The sequence below is a fragment of the Dipodomys merriami genome, unplaced genomic scaffold (genome assembly GCF_024711535.1).
Source record: "Dipodomys merriami isolate MVZ:Mamm:240054 unplaced genomic scaffold, mDipMer1.0.p SCAF_13, whole genome shotgun sequence".
In the NCBI taxonomy this organism is placed as follows: domain Eukaryota; kingdom Metazoa; phylum Chordata; class Mammalia; order Rodentia; family Heteromyidae; genus Dipodomys; species Dipodomys merriami.
Genome location: NW_027202604.1, coordinates 39,932,437 through 39,952,221, shown reverse-complemented (window position 1 = coordinate 39,952,221; position 19,785 = coordinate 39,932,437). Strand labels below are relative to the sequence as shown.

The 19,785-nt window shown below is 56.0% G+C and overlaps 1 protein-coding gene across 4 annotated transcripts in view; it reads left to right on the top strand.

The window, feature by feature from the left end:
- The window catches only part of LOC138824843 (sodium- and chloride-dependent taurine transporter), an 83,007-nt gene that overhangs the window by 33,372 nt on the left and 29,850 nt on the right, over positions 1–19,785 (top strand). For 3 of the 4 annotated variants that reach the window (XM_070019211.1, XM_070019210.1, XM_070019208.1), the window contains exons 3-5: positions 13,466–13,705; positions 15,536–15,670; positions 16,922–17,156. In XM_070019211.1, the coding sequence (XP_069875312.1) occupies positions 13,477–13,705; positions 15,536–15,670; positions 16,922–17,156 (599 nt within the window). In that variant the 5' untranslated portion in view covers positions 13,466–13,476. Of the gene's footprint in view, positions 1–8,559; positions 8,595–10,743; positions 10,846–13,465; positions 13,706–15,535; positions 15,671–16,921; positions 17,157–19,785 lie in introns of those variants that run through there. The other variant, XM_070019209.1, reaches the window with a different exon arrangement.

Here is a 19,785-nt window from a genome sequence, read left to right as displayed (position 1 = left end):
CCTAGAGGCCAGGACTTCCAGGAATGGTGGGCGACAAAGCAACCCTGGGGGAAGGGCTTTTGTTTTTTTCTTCTCATACTTTGTGTTTATGAGGCAGGTGCCCTACCCATTTGAGCCCAGGCCTTGAGATCTATGCCAGTGGCGGGGGGGACAGCTCACAGCACGGGTATGCCCCAGCCTGGACACCCGAGGACAGAGAGCTCTTTGGGAGCCAACCCAGCAGTCGCCTCTGCCTCTGTTCAGAGCACCTCCATGTGCTGGGCTCGTGCCAGCGGCCGCCCTCCACCCTGAGCTGTTGATGTCTCACCAGCTGGGCACAGGTAGGCTGTGCAGGACAGCCTGGCAGACTGAGTCCCCACAGCACTGAGTCCCCACAGCGCTGGCCCGCAGACGGGCTGAGTCCCCACAGCGCTGGCCCGCCCTTCCCCTCCTTCTCACCTGTCGTTAAGTAATGCCTGGGCGAGAGGTCCCAGATGCCCAGCAGGACCCTGAGGCGTGTGGTTTGGTGACCCCCGTATGGGATTTTGGTATATGCAGCACCCTGGAAGGCCTCCTCAGTGTCCCCAGGCCTCATTCCCCGCTGCCCAAGGCCTGTGTTCCCTCCCTCTCCATTTCCCAGCAGAGCCCCTTGCTCCTCAGTCCCTGCCCGTCACCACCCCAAGGCCAACAGCGCTTGGTGTGGGGTCCCGGGCCCGCGCATGGCTCCATCGTGCCCTTGGAGAGGGTGCTCAGCTCCGAGAGCATGGGGCCCAGCGGGAGCCTGTTGGGCAGCTTGAGGTCCCTGCCGGCCCTGCCTGTGCCTCACGAAGCCCAGGTGCAGAGGGGGGCGATCCTCAGGAGAACAAGAGGCCGTGGGACAAAGGAGCAGAGCTGAGGACGAGATGTTTAGAGTGACTCCAGGCCGCTGCTAGTTCTTGAGCTGGGGTAGGCTCAGCAGGCTGGTGGGTTTGCTAGAAACACTGCTGGGGACAGAGGTCAGGGCAGGTCTCCAGGGGGTGTGCGGTGCTGCACCGCCCCCGGCCTGTGACATTGTGTGACTGACAGCGACAGGCAGGCGGTGCGTGTCCCCGACCTGCCTCAGGAGGGTGCGGCTGAGGAGCAGCCGTGGGGGATGCCCTGGGAGATGCGCCCGTGGGGGCCTCCTGCCACCTCCCCCCACCCCCGCTCCGCCGCCCGGGGTCCGGGATTTGACGGCTGAGCGTTTCTCCTGGCGGAGCAGTAGCTGGTGTTCGGCACCCACCTGGAGCGCTGGAAGCTGCCATCGCTGCCACACCAGAACCGGCCAGCCCAACAAAATGAGTTCGAATCGCGTCCTCCCCGGCTTACAATCAGAGCTTTCCACGCTGAGCCTGCACCCCTCATGCCTCAGTTTCCTTTCTGGGCAGCCAGCTCCCCGCAACCCTGTTGCGTCACCTGTCGAAGACACTGGCGTCAGACCTTCCTCTTGTCTTTGAGGTGCCAGGGCCTCGGTTTCCTCTTGTCTAAGGTGGGGGAGGGGGGCGGCGTGCGTGAGGGCCCTCACTGAACCTTCTGAGGGCCCCCTGTGAGTCTGACTTTGTGCAGGGTCCCTGACATGGGGCAGATCTGGGAGGGGCAAGGAGAATCTCCCTCAGGGTTATTTTGGGAAGATGCTCAGGGACTATGTGTCATAGATATTAATTCCCCAAGAGCCCCAGCTCATCTCTCAAAAAAAAAGCAGAGAAAAGCTTCCTAGATGTTTGACCTTGGGAAATTCACCGGGGTCAGCTACTGTGTTCCCAACCGGGAAGTGTCCAGGCCACAGAGCACAAGCAAGGTGTGGGGGACGAAGCAGCAGGTCTGTCCTCGGTGCCCTGGGGACCTGGGTGGGCGCCGAGCTGTCCAGGCTCCGCTCTGCAGCTGGACGCTGGGGGCAGACAGTGCTGGGCCTTCATTACCACCCATCCTGCTGCGTGCCTGTCTTGCTATGTTGTTCCTCTGGCACCAGTGTTTCATGGACATCGTGTGTGTGTATATGTGTGTGCACGCGCATGGGCACGCTAGTACTGGGGCTTGAACTCAGGCCTCGGTGCTGTTTATTAGCTTTTTTACTCTAGACTACTGCTCTATCACTGAAGCTACAGCTCTACTCTACTTCTTGTGGTTAATTGGAGATAAAAGTGTCATGGACTTTCCTGCCCAGGCTGGCTGGTGGGCATTTATTTGTAAGCCACAGGAGGTAAGGGTGGAGCTAGTTAGGAAGGAAGAAGAATGTTCTTCCTGTTTGAGGAGAAAGAATCATGTTTGAAAGAGGAACAGAGCAGGGGGATGGGGTGGGAGGTTGTGTGCCAGCATTTAATGACCTGGGGTACTGTGCCCACTGAACAGACCCAAGCACTGAGGCCCGGAAACAGGGTAGCTTTCCGGGACCCTCCTGCTGATTCCCTGGAGCTGTGGCTTCGGGCAGAGCGCTGGCGACAGGGGTAGTGGCCTTGCTCTGAGCAGGCCTGGGGCCTGGCTGGAGTTGTTACTGAGGCCCTGTCCTGTCTCCACCGAGCAAGGGGGGGCTGCCTGTTGGATTTTCCCAGGGTGCAGTGGGGCCGAGTCAGGGCAGATGGGCAGCAGCCTTGGGGTTTTGTACCTTGAAAGGGGAAGCCTGAGGAGACTTTTCCTGGGGTCTCTTTTGAGGCCTTCAGAAAGAATGCCGGACCCTGTAGCATCTGCCCTAGGACCACGGCTGCCCGCACTGCACCCCGCTTCCGGCAAAGTCAGCTGAGGCTGGGTGGGGGAGGTGAGTCAGTGCCAGGAACTGGCAGCCTGCTGACTCACCATGCCACCGGGTGTGCCCAGCGGGCCCGTGGGACCCCAGCCTCAGCCCATGCCCACACGTGCTGCGGGCCCGGGGCAGACACCTCAGGGGTCTCCTCCCCCCTCCTCTCTCCTCTGAGGCTTGGGTTCTCTGGAGGTCGCGTGGAGTTTGAGCACCTGGCTTCTCATGTGGAGTCCGGGGGTCCTGACCTTCCTGTGTGAGCCCCAGTTCAGGCCCATCTCAGGGGAGCCCTTCCTCAAAGGACCCTCCGCTCTACAGCCTTTTAAACCCTGCAACACTCACTGCTGCCAGCCCCCGTCTCCTCGGATCCTCCAATAAGTTCTCGTTGCCTTCATGAAACCCCCTCTCCCTCCACCTAGTACTTGGGGTCAGGGGGTGACTGGTAGCCCAGCCAGTGTGTGGTCAGTGCCTCTCTGGTGTGAACCAGATGATGCCCAGGGTTTGGTCCCCACCAGTTACCTCCCCTGGTACAAGGAATGCCAGGTCAGGGGGGAGGCCAGCCACCTGCCGCCCACCCCATGCCCGCCCAGCTTGTGGTGGCACTGGGTAGCGCCAGTGTATTGGGCCCTTCACATCTACCCAGAGCGGGTGGGGGGGGCGGGGATGGCTTGGGTGGAGAATGAGAGGGTCACAAAACTCAGGGCACCCAGGTGCCGGCGCTGGCCTCAGGGCCCAGTGTGTCTTTGCTTTGCCTGGTATGACTGTCCATGCATGTGCTGTCCCCTGCTCTCAGAACGCCATCTCCTCAGACCTTGGGAGCGTCCAGCCTGGTCTTGCTGTGGTTGGAGAATGGACAGTAGGGTTGTCGTGGCTGAGTTCCAGTCCCTTTTGCTATCTAGGAAGGGCTTTACCAGGTCTGGTGGATGCCCTGGGGGCCACCCCTTGCTGGTCACCATTGCCTGTTTGTGCTCCCTTGCTGGGCAGTGGGTGACACACACTAGGCAGCTTCTCAGCAATTGTCACTCCGTGCCTGCTGCCTTTGCTCTCCATCGCCCCCTGGACCTCTGAGGGGCAGAAGGAAGTGATTTGGCCTTTGACTTGACCCACGTGACCTAGCCCTCTGACTCTCAGCCCTCTTATCATCCTTTTCCAACTTAACAGCCTGCTGAGACCCAACCTTGGGCTACCTCTATTTGGGGGCATGTGATATGCCTCAGCTCCCCCGACCTGGGCAGTGCCAGGGCCTCCTGCCCCCGGGTACAGCCCAGAGAGGCCAGCTTGTCCTCCTTCACCTCCTGGTGTCTTCTTTGTGGACCAAGGCATGGAACCCAGGGCCTTCCATCCTAGGCAGGCCTTCCATTACCCAGCTCCAGCTCTTTCCTTCCTGTTTCTTATCTACTGCCACTCTGGCTCTCTGGGTCTTTGGGTCAAGTCCTGCCACCTCCAGGAGGTTTGGTAAAGCAATCAGGGTCTTCCCCCGTCCTTGAGTTTATACTTGTGCTGGGGATCCACCTTGCACCCCCCCTCTTGGCATTTTCCCAGGGACCACGTCTTCCTCAGGCCTGGTTACCTTTGTCCAGTTTTCTCTCTATACACCTTAAGATAGGACAGTCTAGTCTGGAAGGGCTCATCTGGCCCCAGGTACTCCTTGTGTCATGCGGTCAGTGCAGATCCTGGCTCACTGGCCAGTAGCCGTGGGACATGAGGTGTGGTGGACCCTTCCCAGAGCCTGAGATCCCCTGATCTGAGCGGGTGAGGCTGCGGGCGGCCGGCAGAGCTGGAAGTTCTGTGGGTGAGCCGGCGGGGCTGTGCCGAGCCCCAGGCAGGCAGCGGGTCTGGCCCAGACAGGGCAGCTAAAACCATTCCCCCAGTGGAATTCACTTTCACTTAGGCCAGAATATTGTTGCTCATTGTTTTCGGCTTTGTTCTGGGCCAAACAATGCCCGGCTTCCTGGTTGACCTCGGGAGGACGAGCCGTCGGGGTGGGAGGCTGGCCTGGTTAGCATCTCCAGAGGATCGTGGTCCTGCTTTTTGTCATGGATACCTTGGGGACCTGGGCCACTATCTGACCATAGAGGACAAACTGGCTTTTTTCTTTGCATTTGGCCCACATGGTATTAGAGAAGTTGGAAAGTGCAGGAGGTGGGATTGCAGGAGGCTGTGTGGCAGGCTCTGCCCCCAGAGGACCTGGCCCCGGGCAGCTCCTGCCCCTTCCGTCCCGCTGTCCTTTGCCCGCCATGCCCTGGTGGCATCTCAGGCTGTCATGCTTGGGTTAGTCTTTTCTTAGAAATAGATAGCCAAAGGATACAGTCCACATGACTTAATTAAATGATTAAACCCTTCCAATGTGTACTTACAAAATGTTTTTTTTCCCGTTCCAGGGTTTAAGCTCAGGGTCTCTCACTTGCTAGGCTGATACTCTTAGCATTTGAGGCATGCCCCCACCCAGCCTTGGGTTGTTGTCTTGGAGATGGAGTGTCACGGCTTTTCTGCCAAGGCTGGCTCTGAGTAGTGCTCTGCCAGCTCTCCTGCTGCTGCGTGTGTAGAGCTTACAGGCGTGAGCCACCGCCACTTGGCAAGGTGTACTTTTTATGAAAGAAAGGCTTCCTTTGATTCATTTCCTTTTGGAGCATTTGTTTTATTTGCTTGGTGCTGGAAGTCAAGCCCAGGGTCTCCTATGAGCTCTACCCCCAAGCCCAATTTTAAAAAATGGTCTGTGCTAGCTGGGTGCTGGTTCACTCCCATCTCCACTTAACCAGCAAAATGCAGGACTAGAGGCATGGCTCCAGTTGTAGCCTGCCAGTCATGAGCAAGAAAGCGAGTTTAAAGCCATAGGTTCAAGCCCAGGTACCAGCAAACACACACACACACACGTGCAAACACACACACACACACACACACATGTGCACACACGCACGCACACGAAGTTCACTTAGAGGGTTTTTCCTGGCAGTACTGGGTGTGAGTGACATGGTTGCCAGACATTTTGCCTTTGGTGATCTTTGGAATAGAATCTTGTGCTTTCGCCTGGGGCCAGCCTCCACATGATCTTCCTGTTTTCACCTGCCACCTCGCTGGGATGACGAGAGCTGGCCACCACTGCCAGCTTATTGGTTGAGATGGGGTCTCACTGACTTTTACCCCTGGGAGATGAGGGTGGGACCTCAACCAGGAAGCTCCCCATCTCTGCCTTCTGAGTAGATGGGAATACAGGCATGAACCACTGCACTAGGCTCGAACAGTTCTCTTCACATAGCTCTCCTTTATTTTATGGTACTGATTAAACAGTTGCTACGGCCATGAACGATGCCTAAGCATGCTGGGACCCATTACTAATGGATCCCATCCCTCCTCTGTGCCTGTACCACCCAGTCTGTGGGGTCAGTGCTCCAAGGAGCCCCTCAGACCTACCCAAAGTTCACATCAGCTAGAGAAACGCCCCGTGCCCGGCTCCACCTGCTAGTTCATGAGCCACCCCAGGTCCAGCCTCTTGAGCCCAGTCATGTCTTGTCAGGTCATGTGACCCTTCACTTCCTTATTTGCCCTTGAGTTTAGTTCCCTATTTGTCAGCTTGCAGCTGGGCTCTTAAAGGCACCAGAGCCTGTTTCCCTGTGTGAAAGTGCGGTAGCAGATGACTCGTGACAGCTGCAAGCAGTGGCGGCAGGGACTTTGGAGGCCAAGGTAGAGCTGGAAGCAATTCAGTTAGCCTTTTGTTTTTTGTTTTTTTTTTTTGTGCCAGTCCTAGGGCTTGAACTCAGGGCCTGGGCTCTGTCCCTGAGCTTCTTTTGCTCAAGGATAGCAATCTACCACTTGAACCACAGCTCTACTTCTGGGTTTTTTTGGTGGTTTAGTGGAGATGAGTCTCATGGGCTTCCCTGCTCAGGCTGGCTTTGAACCTCAATCCTCAGATCTCAGCCTCCTGAGTAGCTGGATTATAGGTGTGAACCACCAGTACTCGGCTCACTACATGTTTTAATATATGCAAACACACAGAATGACTAAATAAAAGACCATTGGGAATTGTCCTAATCTGTCCTAACAAATTTCAATATATGGTTGTAAAATGTGGTTACCATGTACAGTAGGTCTCTTGAGCTTTGTAATTTCTTTGTACTTTCTCTGAGTCAAGGTATCTATATAGCCTGGTTTCCAACTCTCCACTCTCCTACCTCTGCCTCCGGAGTGCTGAGATTGCAGGTGTGTGCCACCGTACCCCCTTGAGCTTGATGTTTTTCCTTTGTATATAACTGTAGTTTGAGGTCCAGTGAGCACTCCCTCACTCACACCTTTGTTTTAAATAGAGTCTTTGTTTTAAATAGAGTACACATTGCCTGTCCTAGAGCGTCATAAAATCTCAGTGGGCTGGAATTTTACTTCTATAATAGCCAGCATATATGGAGCACTTGACATGCCTGGCCATGTGTGGCATTTTACGGGCATTGTCTTAATTTTTATTTTGTTTGCCAGTCCTGAGGCTTGAACTCAGGGTCTGGGCTCTTGTCCTGAGATGCTTTTGCTCAAGGCTAGCGCTCTACCACTTGAGTCAGTGTCACTTCTGGCTTTTTCTGTGTATGTGGTGCTGAGGAATTGAACCCAGGGCTTCATGCATGCTGGGCAAGCACTCTACCACTGAGCCACCTTCCCAGCCCTAGGCATTGTCTTATTTAATCCCTGGAAGGTGTGTATTACTTTTACCTCCATATTTGAGCAAGTGTGATAACTGGAGCACAGAAACTTGTCCCTTTCCCTGGACCACACAGCTCATCGTGACGCTTGTCTGCAGTGGCAGTTAGAGGAGGATGGGCGGACAGTGCTCCTTTGGGCAAGGCAGGGCATGGCACGGAGCTGTGGGCAAAAACCTAACCAGGTGGTCTGCATGCCGTTGGCACTCAGACGCCACCCCAGGGCTAGCCCTGGGCCGGGCGGTGAGGAGGGGCTTCCTCTCAAGCCTTTGCCTCGGAGTCCATTCGCATCTCCTGCTGCTGTCATAAGCAGGAGGAAGCTCTTAAAATGGGGAATTATGCATCTCAGCTGCTACAAAATAACCCTGGGCCCAGTGCCAAGGAAAACAGCTCCCGTCTGCAGGGAAGCGGGTCCCTGGAAGCTGGGTCCAGGGGACTGGTGCCTGAGCACGCATTGCCCTGTGGGGTGGCCGCTTGGCCTAGCCGAGCGTCCACAGACATGGACAGCATGCTCAGAGAGGGTGTCGGGGTCAGCCAAGGCAGAAGCCAGGCCGCAGCATGGTCTCCTGCTACTAGCTCAGTTAGGGAACCTCAGAGTGTTTGGGCCTTGCTGAGTTCATCCTGAGTTGGATGGGGACTTTTCGTCTCCCAGGACTAGGGTACACCTGATGAATGGTAGCAGAAACAGTCCCCCGGCATTTACTCTTACAACACCCCATGATGTGGATACCACCTCCTTACTCACCCTTCACACATGGGGCCACTGGAGACCAGAGGGGCTAACGAAGTTGCCCTAGGTCTCCCAGCCAGGCCACAGCTCCTGGGTCCAGGCTCAGACATTCAACGGGGGCCTGGGGAGCGGGAGGCACTAACGCGGTCCCACCGGGCAGCCATGCCTTCCTGGGACACAGAGGGCCAGGAGGAGCTTGCGTTTCCCCCCTGGGAGGAGTGGAGGGTTGGGATAGGGGCCGACTCACATCCTGATCGTGTTTTGTAAGTTGCCTTCAGCTGACACATTGAGAATAGGCGGGGGGCGGGCAGAGCAGCGGGGAGACCCGTGGGGGAGACTGCCGCAGATGGAGCTGGGGATGCTGGGCCTGGAACTGCAGTTGCCATGGCAACTGGGGAGCTGTGGGCGGATGCCAGGACTATGCAGGAGCAGAGCTGCAGGTCTCGCTGTAATGGTATTTCGCTGGGGCAGGGCTGGTCAGACACCCCCCAAAAAGCTTGGCGTGAGCCCCCCAGGAAGGGGCAGGGTGCCTGAGTCTATGTCGGACCATATCAGACACAGTAGGTGGCTCTGAGGCTTGGGCCGGGCCCCCCGGTGGACAGTGGTCGTCCGGTGTGTGGCCAGAATGGTGGGGGCAGAGGCGTAGGACCGGGGGGCTTCGGCCGTCCCCGGCAGCTGGGCTGCGATGGTGCCTCCACAGACGGGGCGGGTGGGGGGGAGGGAGGCAGTGGTCCTCAGGTGGTGGGGTGCGGGGACACCCTCTCGTGCTGTCCCGACGATTCCTCGCTGGCTCATCAGATGATAGGCTTCTAACTGTGGAAAGGCCTAGAGTCCTTGTTTAATAGGAAACCTGGGACTGGAGTACAGGATCTTAGGTAACCCTGGATGCTGGCCACTCCCCAAATTTCTAGAGTATTCTCTCTAATGAGAGATGGGTGCGACGGGCCAGCTCGGCCGGAGCACTGGGACTGACAGGACAGGGATCTCGGGATAGGTGGGCAAAGGGGCGGCCAAGTGACAAACAGACACAGACTCAAAAGAGTTGCATCTGAGTGTATCTTTTTTTTTTTTTTTTTTTGGCGGGGGGTGGGGGGGGAAGGTCCGGTCATGGGGCCTGAACTCTGGGCCTGGGCGCTGTCCCTCAGCTCTTCAGCTCAAGGCTAGTGCTCTACCACTTGAGCCACAGAGCCACTTCCAGCTTTTTTTTTTTCCTGCTTATGTGGTGCTGAGGAATTGAACCCAGGGCCTCATGCATGCAAGGCAAGTGCTCTACCACTGAGCCACCTTCCCAGCCCCTGAGTGTATCTTTATTGAGGAGAATTAACATTTTTATACAGTGTGTGATTGTGACATAGATTCTTTGTTTATTTAAGCACATAATCAATTTTTAAGAAAAGCAAAGTGTTAATGGGTTACATGAAAATTGATGACTGTCCCACCAGCTGTTTGAGCTAAGTGGTGCGAAACAAGTCTAGCCTATTGTTTAATACAATGCCTCATCTATTCAGCCTTTTTATGTTTAATAATTAAGAAACCTAAGACAGGGCTGTACTAATACTGTACTCTTTTTATTTTTTCCATATATCTTCAAGTCCCTTTGAAACCATCCTGGAAACCACTTCCAGGTTGAGTCAGGCATTCTCCGTTTCCTATTATTTTAATCCCAATATTTGTTTACATAAATCTCTAATTGTATTTTAAACTATCTTGTTTTATTTTGATAATAAACACCATAATGGTCTAGAGCTTACCTAATCTTTGCATAAAATCTAATGAGTACTAAGATACTCTTTTTCCTTTTACATTAATCCATCTATTTTCATCTTTATAAACTCCTGTATAAGGCAATGGTTCATCGGTCAGCTCAGGAAATGTGATGTCACTAACTTTATATTTTGTGGGAAACCACCATCTATTCCCTATAACGTAAGCTGGACCAAACTTAGTCATAACTGTTGGGGGAATCTTTCTTTTCCTTTTATTATCAGGGGTCCCTTTTTCTATAACTCTCTGAGCTTCTGGGATAACTCCTTCTAACTTAGTTTAATTCATTAATTCTGCCTGTTGTAACATATCTGGAAATTTTAAGTTTCTATATTTACTATGAGTGAGCTGCAAAACTGCTTGTGAAGTTGCAGGAGCTTCTGGAGGCAGCGTCACATCAGATGATAGATTGATTGGGGCATTGTCCACATTTAATCTTTGGTCCTAGTCTTTATTATTCAGAAAAGCCGTCTCTATTGGACTGGAAAGAAACAACATGCTCTGTTTGCGGATCAATAGAAAAATAGCCAAAACGAGAATAAAGGCAACGAATGTACTGCCGAGAAGAATATAATAAGAATAAAGGTAGAGGCGATAAAGGTGCAGCCAAGTGTATAGGAAGCCTTGCACCAACACCCCCTTCCTGCAGGCATGCTTCCTTGGAGCTTATGCTTTGCCTGACGTGATCTCTCACACAGATTCCGCAGGAGGTGGCGTGGCAGATGGGGCCAGGGCACCCCAGGGAAGCAGAGCTTGGCTCCTAGCGAGGCTGAGTCTCTCTGCCTGTGTGGTCCTGATACCCTGTCCCCCCCTCACGCTTCCCCCCTTTAAATTCAAAGGCCAAGCTGACCTTCCGCAGTCCCCCATCCAAGAGGACCAAGAAGTATGCAGCAGGGTGGACGAGGCCTTCTCTGCACGGAGTCATTCCCTGAGCAGCGAAGGTGGGCGTGAGTCCACATCCTCCAATTATCCCCCCTCCTGCCCGCCGTGAGCGCTTAGATAACCATCGTGGGCCACAGGATGAATGCTGGAACAATGCTGGCCTCCCGGGCTATTTTTACAGCGGTGGCCGTGGGCCGGCCGAGCCCCGCGCCTGGTCCCGAGGGAGCCGGGCAGAGAAAGGCCGTGCGGATGCCCCGCCAGACGGAGGAAGAGCTCCATGGGCTGCCCGGTGGCTCCAGGAAGCCTTTCTGGGTCTGCTGGCTGTCAGATAGTGAAACAATTGGGGTCCCCCACCCCAAGGGAGCCCGGGAGAGGAAAGAGGCGTGGGGGAAACGGGCTTGTTGTGCCTCTGCTCCTCGAGCCCCCAGAGGCCGGACTGCTGGGCGAGGTCGGCACGTCCCCTTAGGCCGCCCTCCAGGCTCCGAGGCCAGGGCTAGGCCGGGGCTCATCACGCCCCGCAGAGCTGAGGTTTGCATTTGACGCTGGCTGCTGGCGGGGCTCGGCTGGGAACCGGCCACCCAGCTGTGCTTTCCTGACGGCCTGCGTGTGCCAGGAGAAGGACCGGGCATGGCGGCCAGGTCTTTGTCTCCATGAGTTCTGTTTGAGTCACCAAGGAGACAGCTAGGAGGGGGCAAACCAACTGTCTGACCTCAGGGAGAGCCAAATGAGGGGAGGCGCGCAGGAATTCCCTGGTGCCCCCCGGGGTGGCGTCCGAGGTAGGGGTGGTGGGAAGGAGCTAGGATGGAGACTCGCAGGCTGTCTGTGGAAGGGGCAGCTGCGCTTGCGCCAGCTTGCTTGCGGCCATGTGTTCTGACCTATTTTCTCAAGAGACCCTTGAAATCATTACTCTTCCCTGAAGTCTGGTATTTCTGCGTCGGCCGCTGATGTGGATCAGGAAAACAGAGCGAGTGCCCCAGGCTGCCTGGCTGGAGTTGGCCGTGTTCACTGTGGTTCATTCCATCCTCCAGAGTGGGAAACTGAGGCTCAGGGGAAAGCAGGAGAGGCCTCCGGCTCTGGGTCTCCCAGCTGTACCCTGACCCCTGATGTGAGCTGCAGGTGAACCCCTGTGGGGGAACCTGGCCCTGGCACGGTCCTCCGGTGGCAGGTGCGTCCTCCTCGCGCACGGACATGAGGCTGGCTGTGGTCCTCAGGCCTGAGCTCCCGGGAGAGTGAGTCCTGGAACCTGAGAAGCAGGAGGCTGTGCCCTGACTCTGGCAGACCTTTCTAGAGCTGGGGTCCGAGCACCTGTGGCCTGGGGTCATGAACCAGCCCCAGGGGCCTAGTCCTCCCTCTGGCCAAGGCAGCTGGGGGCCAGAGGGCAAGAGAGCTGATGCAAGGGGCACCAGGCAGGCTGAGATGACCAGCAAGCAGTCTTTCCTTCTCTTTGGTGCTGGGGATGGAGCCAAGGCCTTCTTCATATGTGCTGAACCGCATCCTCAGCCCACGGAAGCACTCTTGCAGGACTCAGTGAAGATACCCTAGCTTCCTGCTACACATATGGGGCTCATTAATAAGTTGCAAATCCATTTCATAGATACCCACTGTCTGCACTCTGGCAACATCCCAAATATCCACGTCTTTGCATCCACAAACTGACTTTTCCCATGTGTCATGCGCAGTGCTCATACATTGCTAAGAACTGTCATTTTATTTCTTCTTCCTCTTCGTCCTTTTTCTCCTCCTCCTCCTCCTCCTCCTCCTCCTCCTCCTCCTCCTCCTCCTCCTCTTCTTCTTCTTCTTTTCTTCTTCTTCTTCTTCTTCTTCTTCTTCTTCTTCTTCTTCTTCTTCTTCTTCTTCTTCTTCTTCCTTCCTCTTCCTCTTCTTCTTCTTCCTCCTTCCTCTTCCTCTTCTTCCTCTTTCCCTCTTCCTCTTCCTTTTCCTCTTCCTCTTTCCCCCTCCCTCTTCCTCTTTCACTTTCCCTCTATTCCCCTCCCCCCTCTTAGCTACAGTTTGAATTCAAAGCCTTGTACTTGCTAGGCAAGTAGCCCTCTTTGATTTATTTTTCAGGGGAGTCTCACATTTTGCCCAGGCCCAGATGTGGAGCACCTACTTAACCCTCCCACATAGATGGTGTGACAAATGTGGGACACCACATCTAGCCTGTTAGTTGAGGTAGAACATTGCTGCCTTTTTGCCTAGGCTGTCCTTGAACTAAAATCTTGCTGATCTCCACCTCCTGAATAGCTGAGATTACAAGTGTGAGCTGCTATGCCCTGCCAAGTTGTCATTTCCTATACAGATCTCAAGTCAGAAGACAGGATCTGTCCTGTGTGGAACTGCAGGCAGGCCGCCTGTTACTGGATGTGTTCTACCCTGTGGAAGGTGGTGCTGGGTTAGGGTGGGGGCCCAGGGGCTGGCCTCCATGCTCCCCCTTGTCGTCTACTTATCAAGTATCCGGGAATTGGAGCCTGTTGCCTCTGGTTTGCAAGTGTGCCCAACGCAGTGAAGCTCTCAGTCCCTAGAGGGACCCCAATGGCTCTTCCTGTGGACTGAAGGGGGAAGGGCATCCCCCCCCCCAGCCCAGAAGGTGGGAGCTGCTCATCGGGAGACAGAAGAGGCTGTCCCCAGGCACCGTGGTGGCCTTGGTAACCCTACATTGTCCTGCTCTGTCCTGTGCAGAGAGCGAGGACATGGCCACCAAGGAGAAGCTGCAGTGTCTCAAAGACTTCCACAAGGACATCCTGAAGCCATCTCCAGGAAAGAGCCCGGGCACGCGGCCTGAGGATGAGGCCGAGGGCAAGCCCCCCCAGCGAGAGAAGTGGGCCAGCAAGATCGACTTTGTGCTGTCCGTGGCCGGAGGCTTCGTGGGTTTGGGCAATGTCTGGCGTTTCCCGTATCTCTGCTACAAAAATGGTGGAGGTGAGTCTGGAATGGGCTGCGTCTGGAGCTGGGGGTGACCCTGCAGGTGAAGGCCAGGGCAGGGCAGGGCAGCTTCTGTGTGCGGGTCAGCCTGCCTTTCCCCTGTGCTGCCCCCGCCAGCCTCGCGGTGACACTGAGCATCGGCTGTGTTACCTTGGGCAGCCAAGCAGATCCTCTAGCTTGCTTGTCAGGTCCCTGTTGCCCAGACCTCATTCACAGCCCCATTCCTCCGGTGTGCTGTATTTATGTGCCTCTTTTTACCTGCTTCTGGTTTTCCAAGTGACCCGTTCCCATCATACACAGTGTAGAGAGATGCAGGGAAAGGAAGACATAATGAATATAAATATATATATATATTTTTTCTGTGTATGTGTTCTTTTGGGGACTTGAACTCAGGGCCTAGGTGTTGTCCCAGAGCTTTTGTGCTCAAGGCAAGCACTGTATCACTTGAGCCACAGCTCCACTTCTAGCTTTTTGTTGGTTAATTAGCGGTAAGTCTCATAGCTGGGCTGCTGTGGCTCATGCCTATAATCCTAGCTACTCAGGAGGCTGAGATCTGAGGATCATGGTTTAAAACCAGCCTGGGCAGGAAAGTCTGTGAGACTCTTAACTCCAAATAATCACGGGGAAAAAAGCTGGAAGTGACATTGTGGCTCAAGTGGTGGAACTCTAATCTTGAGCAAAACGGAGCTCCGAAGCCAGGTGCTGGTGGCTCAGGCCTGTAATCCTAGGTACTCCAGAGGCTGAGATCTGAGGATCAGTTTGAAGCCAGCCCCAGTAGGAAATCTGTGAGACTCTTATCTCTAACAGACTACACAGAAAAAGCTGAAAGTGGCACTGTGGCTTCAGTGGCAGAGTGCTGGCCTTGAGCACAAAGTGGTTCAGGGACAGCTCCAGGCCCTGAGTTCAAACCCCAGAACCAGCAAAAAAGAAAATGAAAAAAAGTCTCAGATTTTTCCTTCCCTGGGCTGGCTTTGAACTGTGATCTTCAGATCTTAGCCTCCTGAGTAGCTAGATTACAGGTGTGAGCCACCGGCGCCTGGCAATGAAGATAATTTATCAAATGTAAGGTCTCGGCTTAGAGGGTCTGGTTAGTTGGTGGGTTCAGGTTTGGATGTTTTGGTTTTGTATTTCTGCCTGCTAAGGGCCCTAGGGGAGGTGTCAGTCGGGCAGCACTGGCTCCCTGAGGGGTTGGAGGTGACCTGGGCCTTGCAGGGCAGCAGAAGTGGACATGGCCTGCATTCTGCTGGGCTAGGAGAGCCACCTTTTGGGGACCTCTGTCTTAGAGCTGATCTTTTACCCTTTCATAGGTATCTGGTTCCTTTGGGGCTCTGAGTGTCCTGGACGCTCCCAGGGCAAAGCCTACATACAGACCTTCCATGCTTAGATAGCTTCTAAGGGCCCTGGGCCTGCTGAAGCCACTAGTGGACATCTGTGTCCTCCTCCCCCACCTGGCATCATGGCCCCACGCCGGGGCCACCCCCTTGGCTTCTCACCAGGGCCCCTCCTACACCTCCCCGCTGCTGGCTTTGGTGTAGGAGCCCCGATCCCTGGGCCTAGCTGTCCTGTTCAGAGGGACACCGTGGAGAAGGCAGGCAGGTGGAGGCCCAGCTTACACGAGGCATCTGCCAAGATCTGGTAGATTTCGAGATACGGGCAGAGGCAGGCACACTGACAGGAGGATGGTGGGGTCGGGGGGGGGGGGGGGAAGAAGGGCAGAGCCCGTGGAAATGTCATCAACCAGCTCCAGTGGCTGGGGGCTTAGCAGGTAGTGCCCTCACCTCCTTCCCACGGCACTCCGACCTCGCCTCACCCCTCTGCTCCCCGCAGGTGCGTTTCTCATACCGTATTTCATCTTCCTGTTCGGGAGCGGCCTGCCCGTGTTTTTCCTGGAGGTCATCATAGGCCAGTACACCTCAGAAGGGGGCATCACCTGCTGGGAGAAGATCTGCCCCTTGTTCTCTGGTGAGTGTGGGGCTGGGCCCCTGGGCTGGGGCGTCTCCTCTACCAGGCGTCAGGCCCTTGCCACACAGGGAGGCTGCACTGAGAGCGGAGAAGGGGCCACGGCACGTGCCGGGCACACGTGGCCGCTCGCTCTGCATGGCCACGCTGTGCCTGCCCCTCAGACACCAAGAGCTGTCTAGCCAGGCCAGGAGGTTCTGTCCCGGTTCAAGACCCATTTCCTCCACTTCAGTTTGGTGACTTTGGGCATCTCACATTCCAGCAGTTTCCTCATTTCTGAAATAAAAATACCGTGCTGACCTTCACAGTGTGAGTCACATCCAGCAGCCCGAGTGCTCAGCGAGCACCGGATGAATGGTGGCTTCGCTAGTCCTGTGCGGAGTGCTTACTGTGCGCAAGAACGTTAGAATGTCAAGTATGAGAGTCTCTAACGTCAGTCGCTCGGGCAAACGTGTCCATACCTTAACCCTTTCCTCCACTAAACCATTAAAAAATTAGAACATTATGGGCTGGGAAAGTGGCTCAGTGGTAGAGTGCTTGCCTTGCATGCATGAGACCCTGGGTTCGATTCCTCAGTACCACTTAAGCAGAAAAAGCCAGAAGTGGCACTGTGGCTCAAGTGGTAGAGCGCTAGCCTTGAGCTGAAGAGCTGAGGGACAGCGCCCAGGCCCAGAGTTCAGGCCCCACAACCAAAAAAAAAAAAAAATTAGACCATCATTGTCCATTCATCTCCCCAACTTTCTAACTAACCACCATATGTACCTATTTCCAAACAAGTAAGTGTGCTTGATAGATTTACCATGCCTCCATCTACCCACCCTACCCACCGGTCCATCCACCATCCATCTAGTTATCCACCCATTTGTCCACCTACCCACTCAACCCATCCATTCATCCACCTATTCTGTCCATCCATTCGTCCATTTGTCTACTACCCATTCACCCGTTTATCCATCCAGCCACCCATTACCCATCTGTCCTTCCAGCCAGCCATCTAGCCACTTTCCCCCGCACCTGCCCCCCGTCCCGCCGGCCAGTCGCCCATCCAGCCAGCATGCTCATTGCCCTCTCCCTGCCATCCCACATCCCACTTCTCTGAGCACTCTCATAGGTCCATCCCTCCAGGCAGCCATTCAACCTACAAACGCCGCTGGTCACTGTGGAGGGCTTCTGACCAGAGGCCTTCCAGTTGAGGCTGCGGTCATGGTCGCGGTGGCCTTCTGGCCCTTGCTCATCTTGCTCACCCTGCCGCAGGCATCGGCTACGCGTCCATCGTCATCGTGTCTCTCCTGAACGTGTACTACATCGTCATCCTGGCCTGGGCCACCTACTACCTGTTCCAGTCCTTCCAAAAGGAGCTGCCCTGGGCCCACTGCAACCACAGCTGGAACACGCCCCAGTGCATGGAGGACACACTGCGCAAGAACAAGAGCCTCTGGGTCTCCCTCAGCGCCACCAACTTCACCTCCCCCGTCATCGAGTTCTGGGAGTAAGGCCACCTCGCGGGGGTCAGGGGTGGGGCGTGGCCAGGGGCGGGGCGGGGCGTGGCCAGGGGCGGGGCGGGGCGGGGCCAGGGGCGGGGGGCGTGGCCAGGGGCGGGGCGGGGCGGGCAGCAAGGACAGCCACCTCCCCTTCCTCCCGGGGTGGGGGGGAAGGAGGCCGCTTGTCTGGAGACAAATCCATGCCTTTTGGTTTCTGACAGGCCTGGGAGGAAACCCAGTTCTGTCATTCACTGGCTGTTTGAATTTAGGAAAGTTGCTCCAGCCCCCTTGATGAGCCTCAGTTTCTTTAACTGTCAATTGAGAGGAGTGAACCCCCCAAGATTTCTCCTAAGACAGGGAAACATGTTTGAAAATGATAACTTTTTTTCATTCACACACACACACACACACACACACATACACACACACACACACACACACACACACACACACACTAAAATGTATGAAGAAAACTTGTGTTTTCTAACATATACTATAGAAAGGGGTTTATAAATCTGTGCAGAGGGCCGGGCGCTGGTGGCTCAGGCCTGTAATCCTAGCTACTCAGGAGGCTGAGATCTGAGGATCGCGGTTCAAAGCCAGCCCGGGCAGGAGAGACCGTGAGACTATCTCCAATTAACCACCAGAAAACCGGAAGTGGCACTGTAGCTCAAGTGGTAGAGCGCTCGTCTTGAGCTGAAGAGCTGAGGGACAGCGCCCAGGCCCAGAGTTCAAGCCCCATGATTGAGAAAAAAAAAAAAAAAGTCTGTGCAGAGGGAAAGGAAAATATTGGAAACTGCATATATAAGAATATATACTCATATACTCATGAATACTCAAATGAAAAGGTGAGTCAGTAGAGCAAAAATAGTATCAGTTAGCTTTTGGTGCGTAACAACCATTCCCAAACCCGGTATTTGTTTAGCTAGCAGCTGCTTGTTGACAGCATGGGCCGTTTGGCTCAGCTCGGCTCTTCTGTGTTAGACGCCTGCGTGTATCTGCCCGCAGCTGTCCCGAGGGCAGCCCTTCTGGGAATTGGCCGGGCCTGGCCGGGTGTCAGGAGGCCAGGAACAACTGGTGTGTCACCTAGCAGGCCTGAGCTTGTCACAGGAGTGACAGATGGGCAAGCCCGGTTGTGAGCTTTTTTTAATCTCTGCTCACGTCATTTGTGTTAAAACCCCCTGGGCCAAAGGGAACCCAGGACAAGCCCAGTTCAGGAGGTGAGAAGGTCATCTCTGCTCTGCGTGAGAGGAGGACGGCGGCAGGCAGACGGGAATGCATGTCACGCCCAGGACAGGGCGACAGGGCCGGGGTGGGGGGCGTCCACCTCACCCCAGAGATGCCCCAGTCATCTTGCCTGAGCGTGGGCCGGCACGGAGGAGGAGGAGGAGGAGGAGGAGGAGGAGGAGGAGGAGGAGGAGGAGGAGGAGGAGGAGGAGGGGGAGGGGGGTAGGAGAAAGAGGGGGAGGGGGAGGGGGAGGAGGAGGAGGAGGGCGTAATCCGAGACCACGGGGCACCCCTCCCGCACTTGTAGCTCTGCTGTTTTCCAGGTGTCCGCTCACCTGATGAGCCGGCTTGGGGACAGGCCGGAGAGGGCGCTGCCTGCTCCCAGGCCCCTGCCATGCTTTGGGGTCGAGCTGGAGACCCTCCAGGGAAGGGTCGGGGGTCCCTCCCTTGGGTGGGGGGGCCCCTACTCAGTCTGTGTCACTCATGGGTCTTTGCCGTGCTCAGGGGCGGGTTCCCGGGCCGCCTGGACTGGGGGTCTTTGTGTGTGCGTAGTTTGCTCTTCCACACAGTCCGCCCCCACCTTCTCAGGTGGATGGGGCCTGAGGCCGCAGACCGGGCTGCTCTTGCCTGGACGCCGGCACCACACCCCGTCACCGAGCACCGTGCACCCGGCCTTGTTGCCCCTGCTGAGGGTGGGCTGCCCCTGCTGGCTTGGCCGGGCCGGGCCCCGCCTCTCCCCAGACCTGGGTGGTCCCAGCTCTGCAGGGTGGCGGGGTGAGCCGCTCCCGTGGGGGCAGCTGAGGCCCTGTGCCCTGTGGGCGGGCCACAGTTTACATCAGGCCCCCATAGCGGCTACACCCAGCTCCCCACCCCTGGGGTCCTCACTCCTGACCCCGTCCACAGCCCACAGCCCCCTTCTGGTGTGCCTGGCTCCTGTTGTCCGAGGCCCCAGGGGTCTCAGGGAAGAACTCAGTGTCCGTCCTCGCCCATACTTTTTTCAGGGCCCTTGCCTTCCTGAATCTATTCTGAACCCCGGGGCTCCCTTTTCTGGCCAGGAAGACCCGAGGCGGTGATCCCCTCTGGGAAGTTCAGCGATCAGTCCTGCGCCCGGGCCCGGGTGCAGTCGGCAGGGTCTGCCCCGCCTGGACAGCTGCCAGCCGAGCACCCTCCCCCAGCCCACGCTCGCCCTTCACCAGCCGGGGTCTAGCAGAGCCTCATGTCAGCATCTGCCTGCTCCGTGCCTCCTGTCTTGACTCCTAGGGAAGGTTGGGGCTCATGAGCAGGAGCCCTAAAAACAGGCTTGAGGGAAGTCCCGGGACCGCCCCATGCATGACGAGCTGGGGGCTGAGCCCAGGAGCGGCCGGGCAGGGGCGTTGTCCAGCTGAGGCCTGCGGTGGGCTCATGACGGGA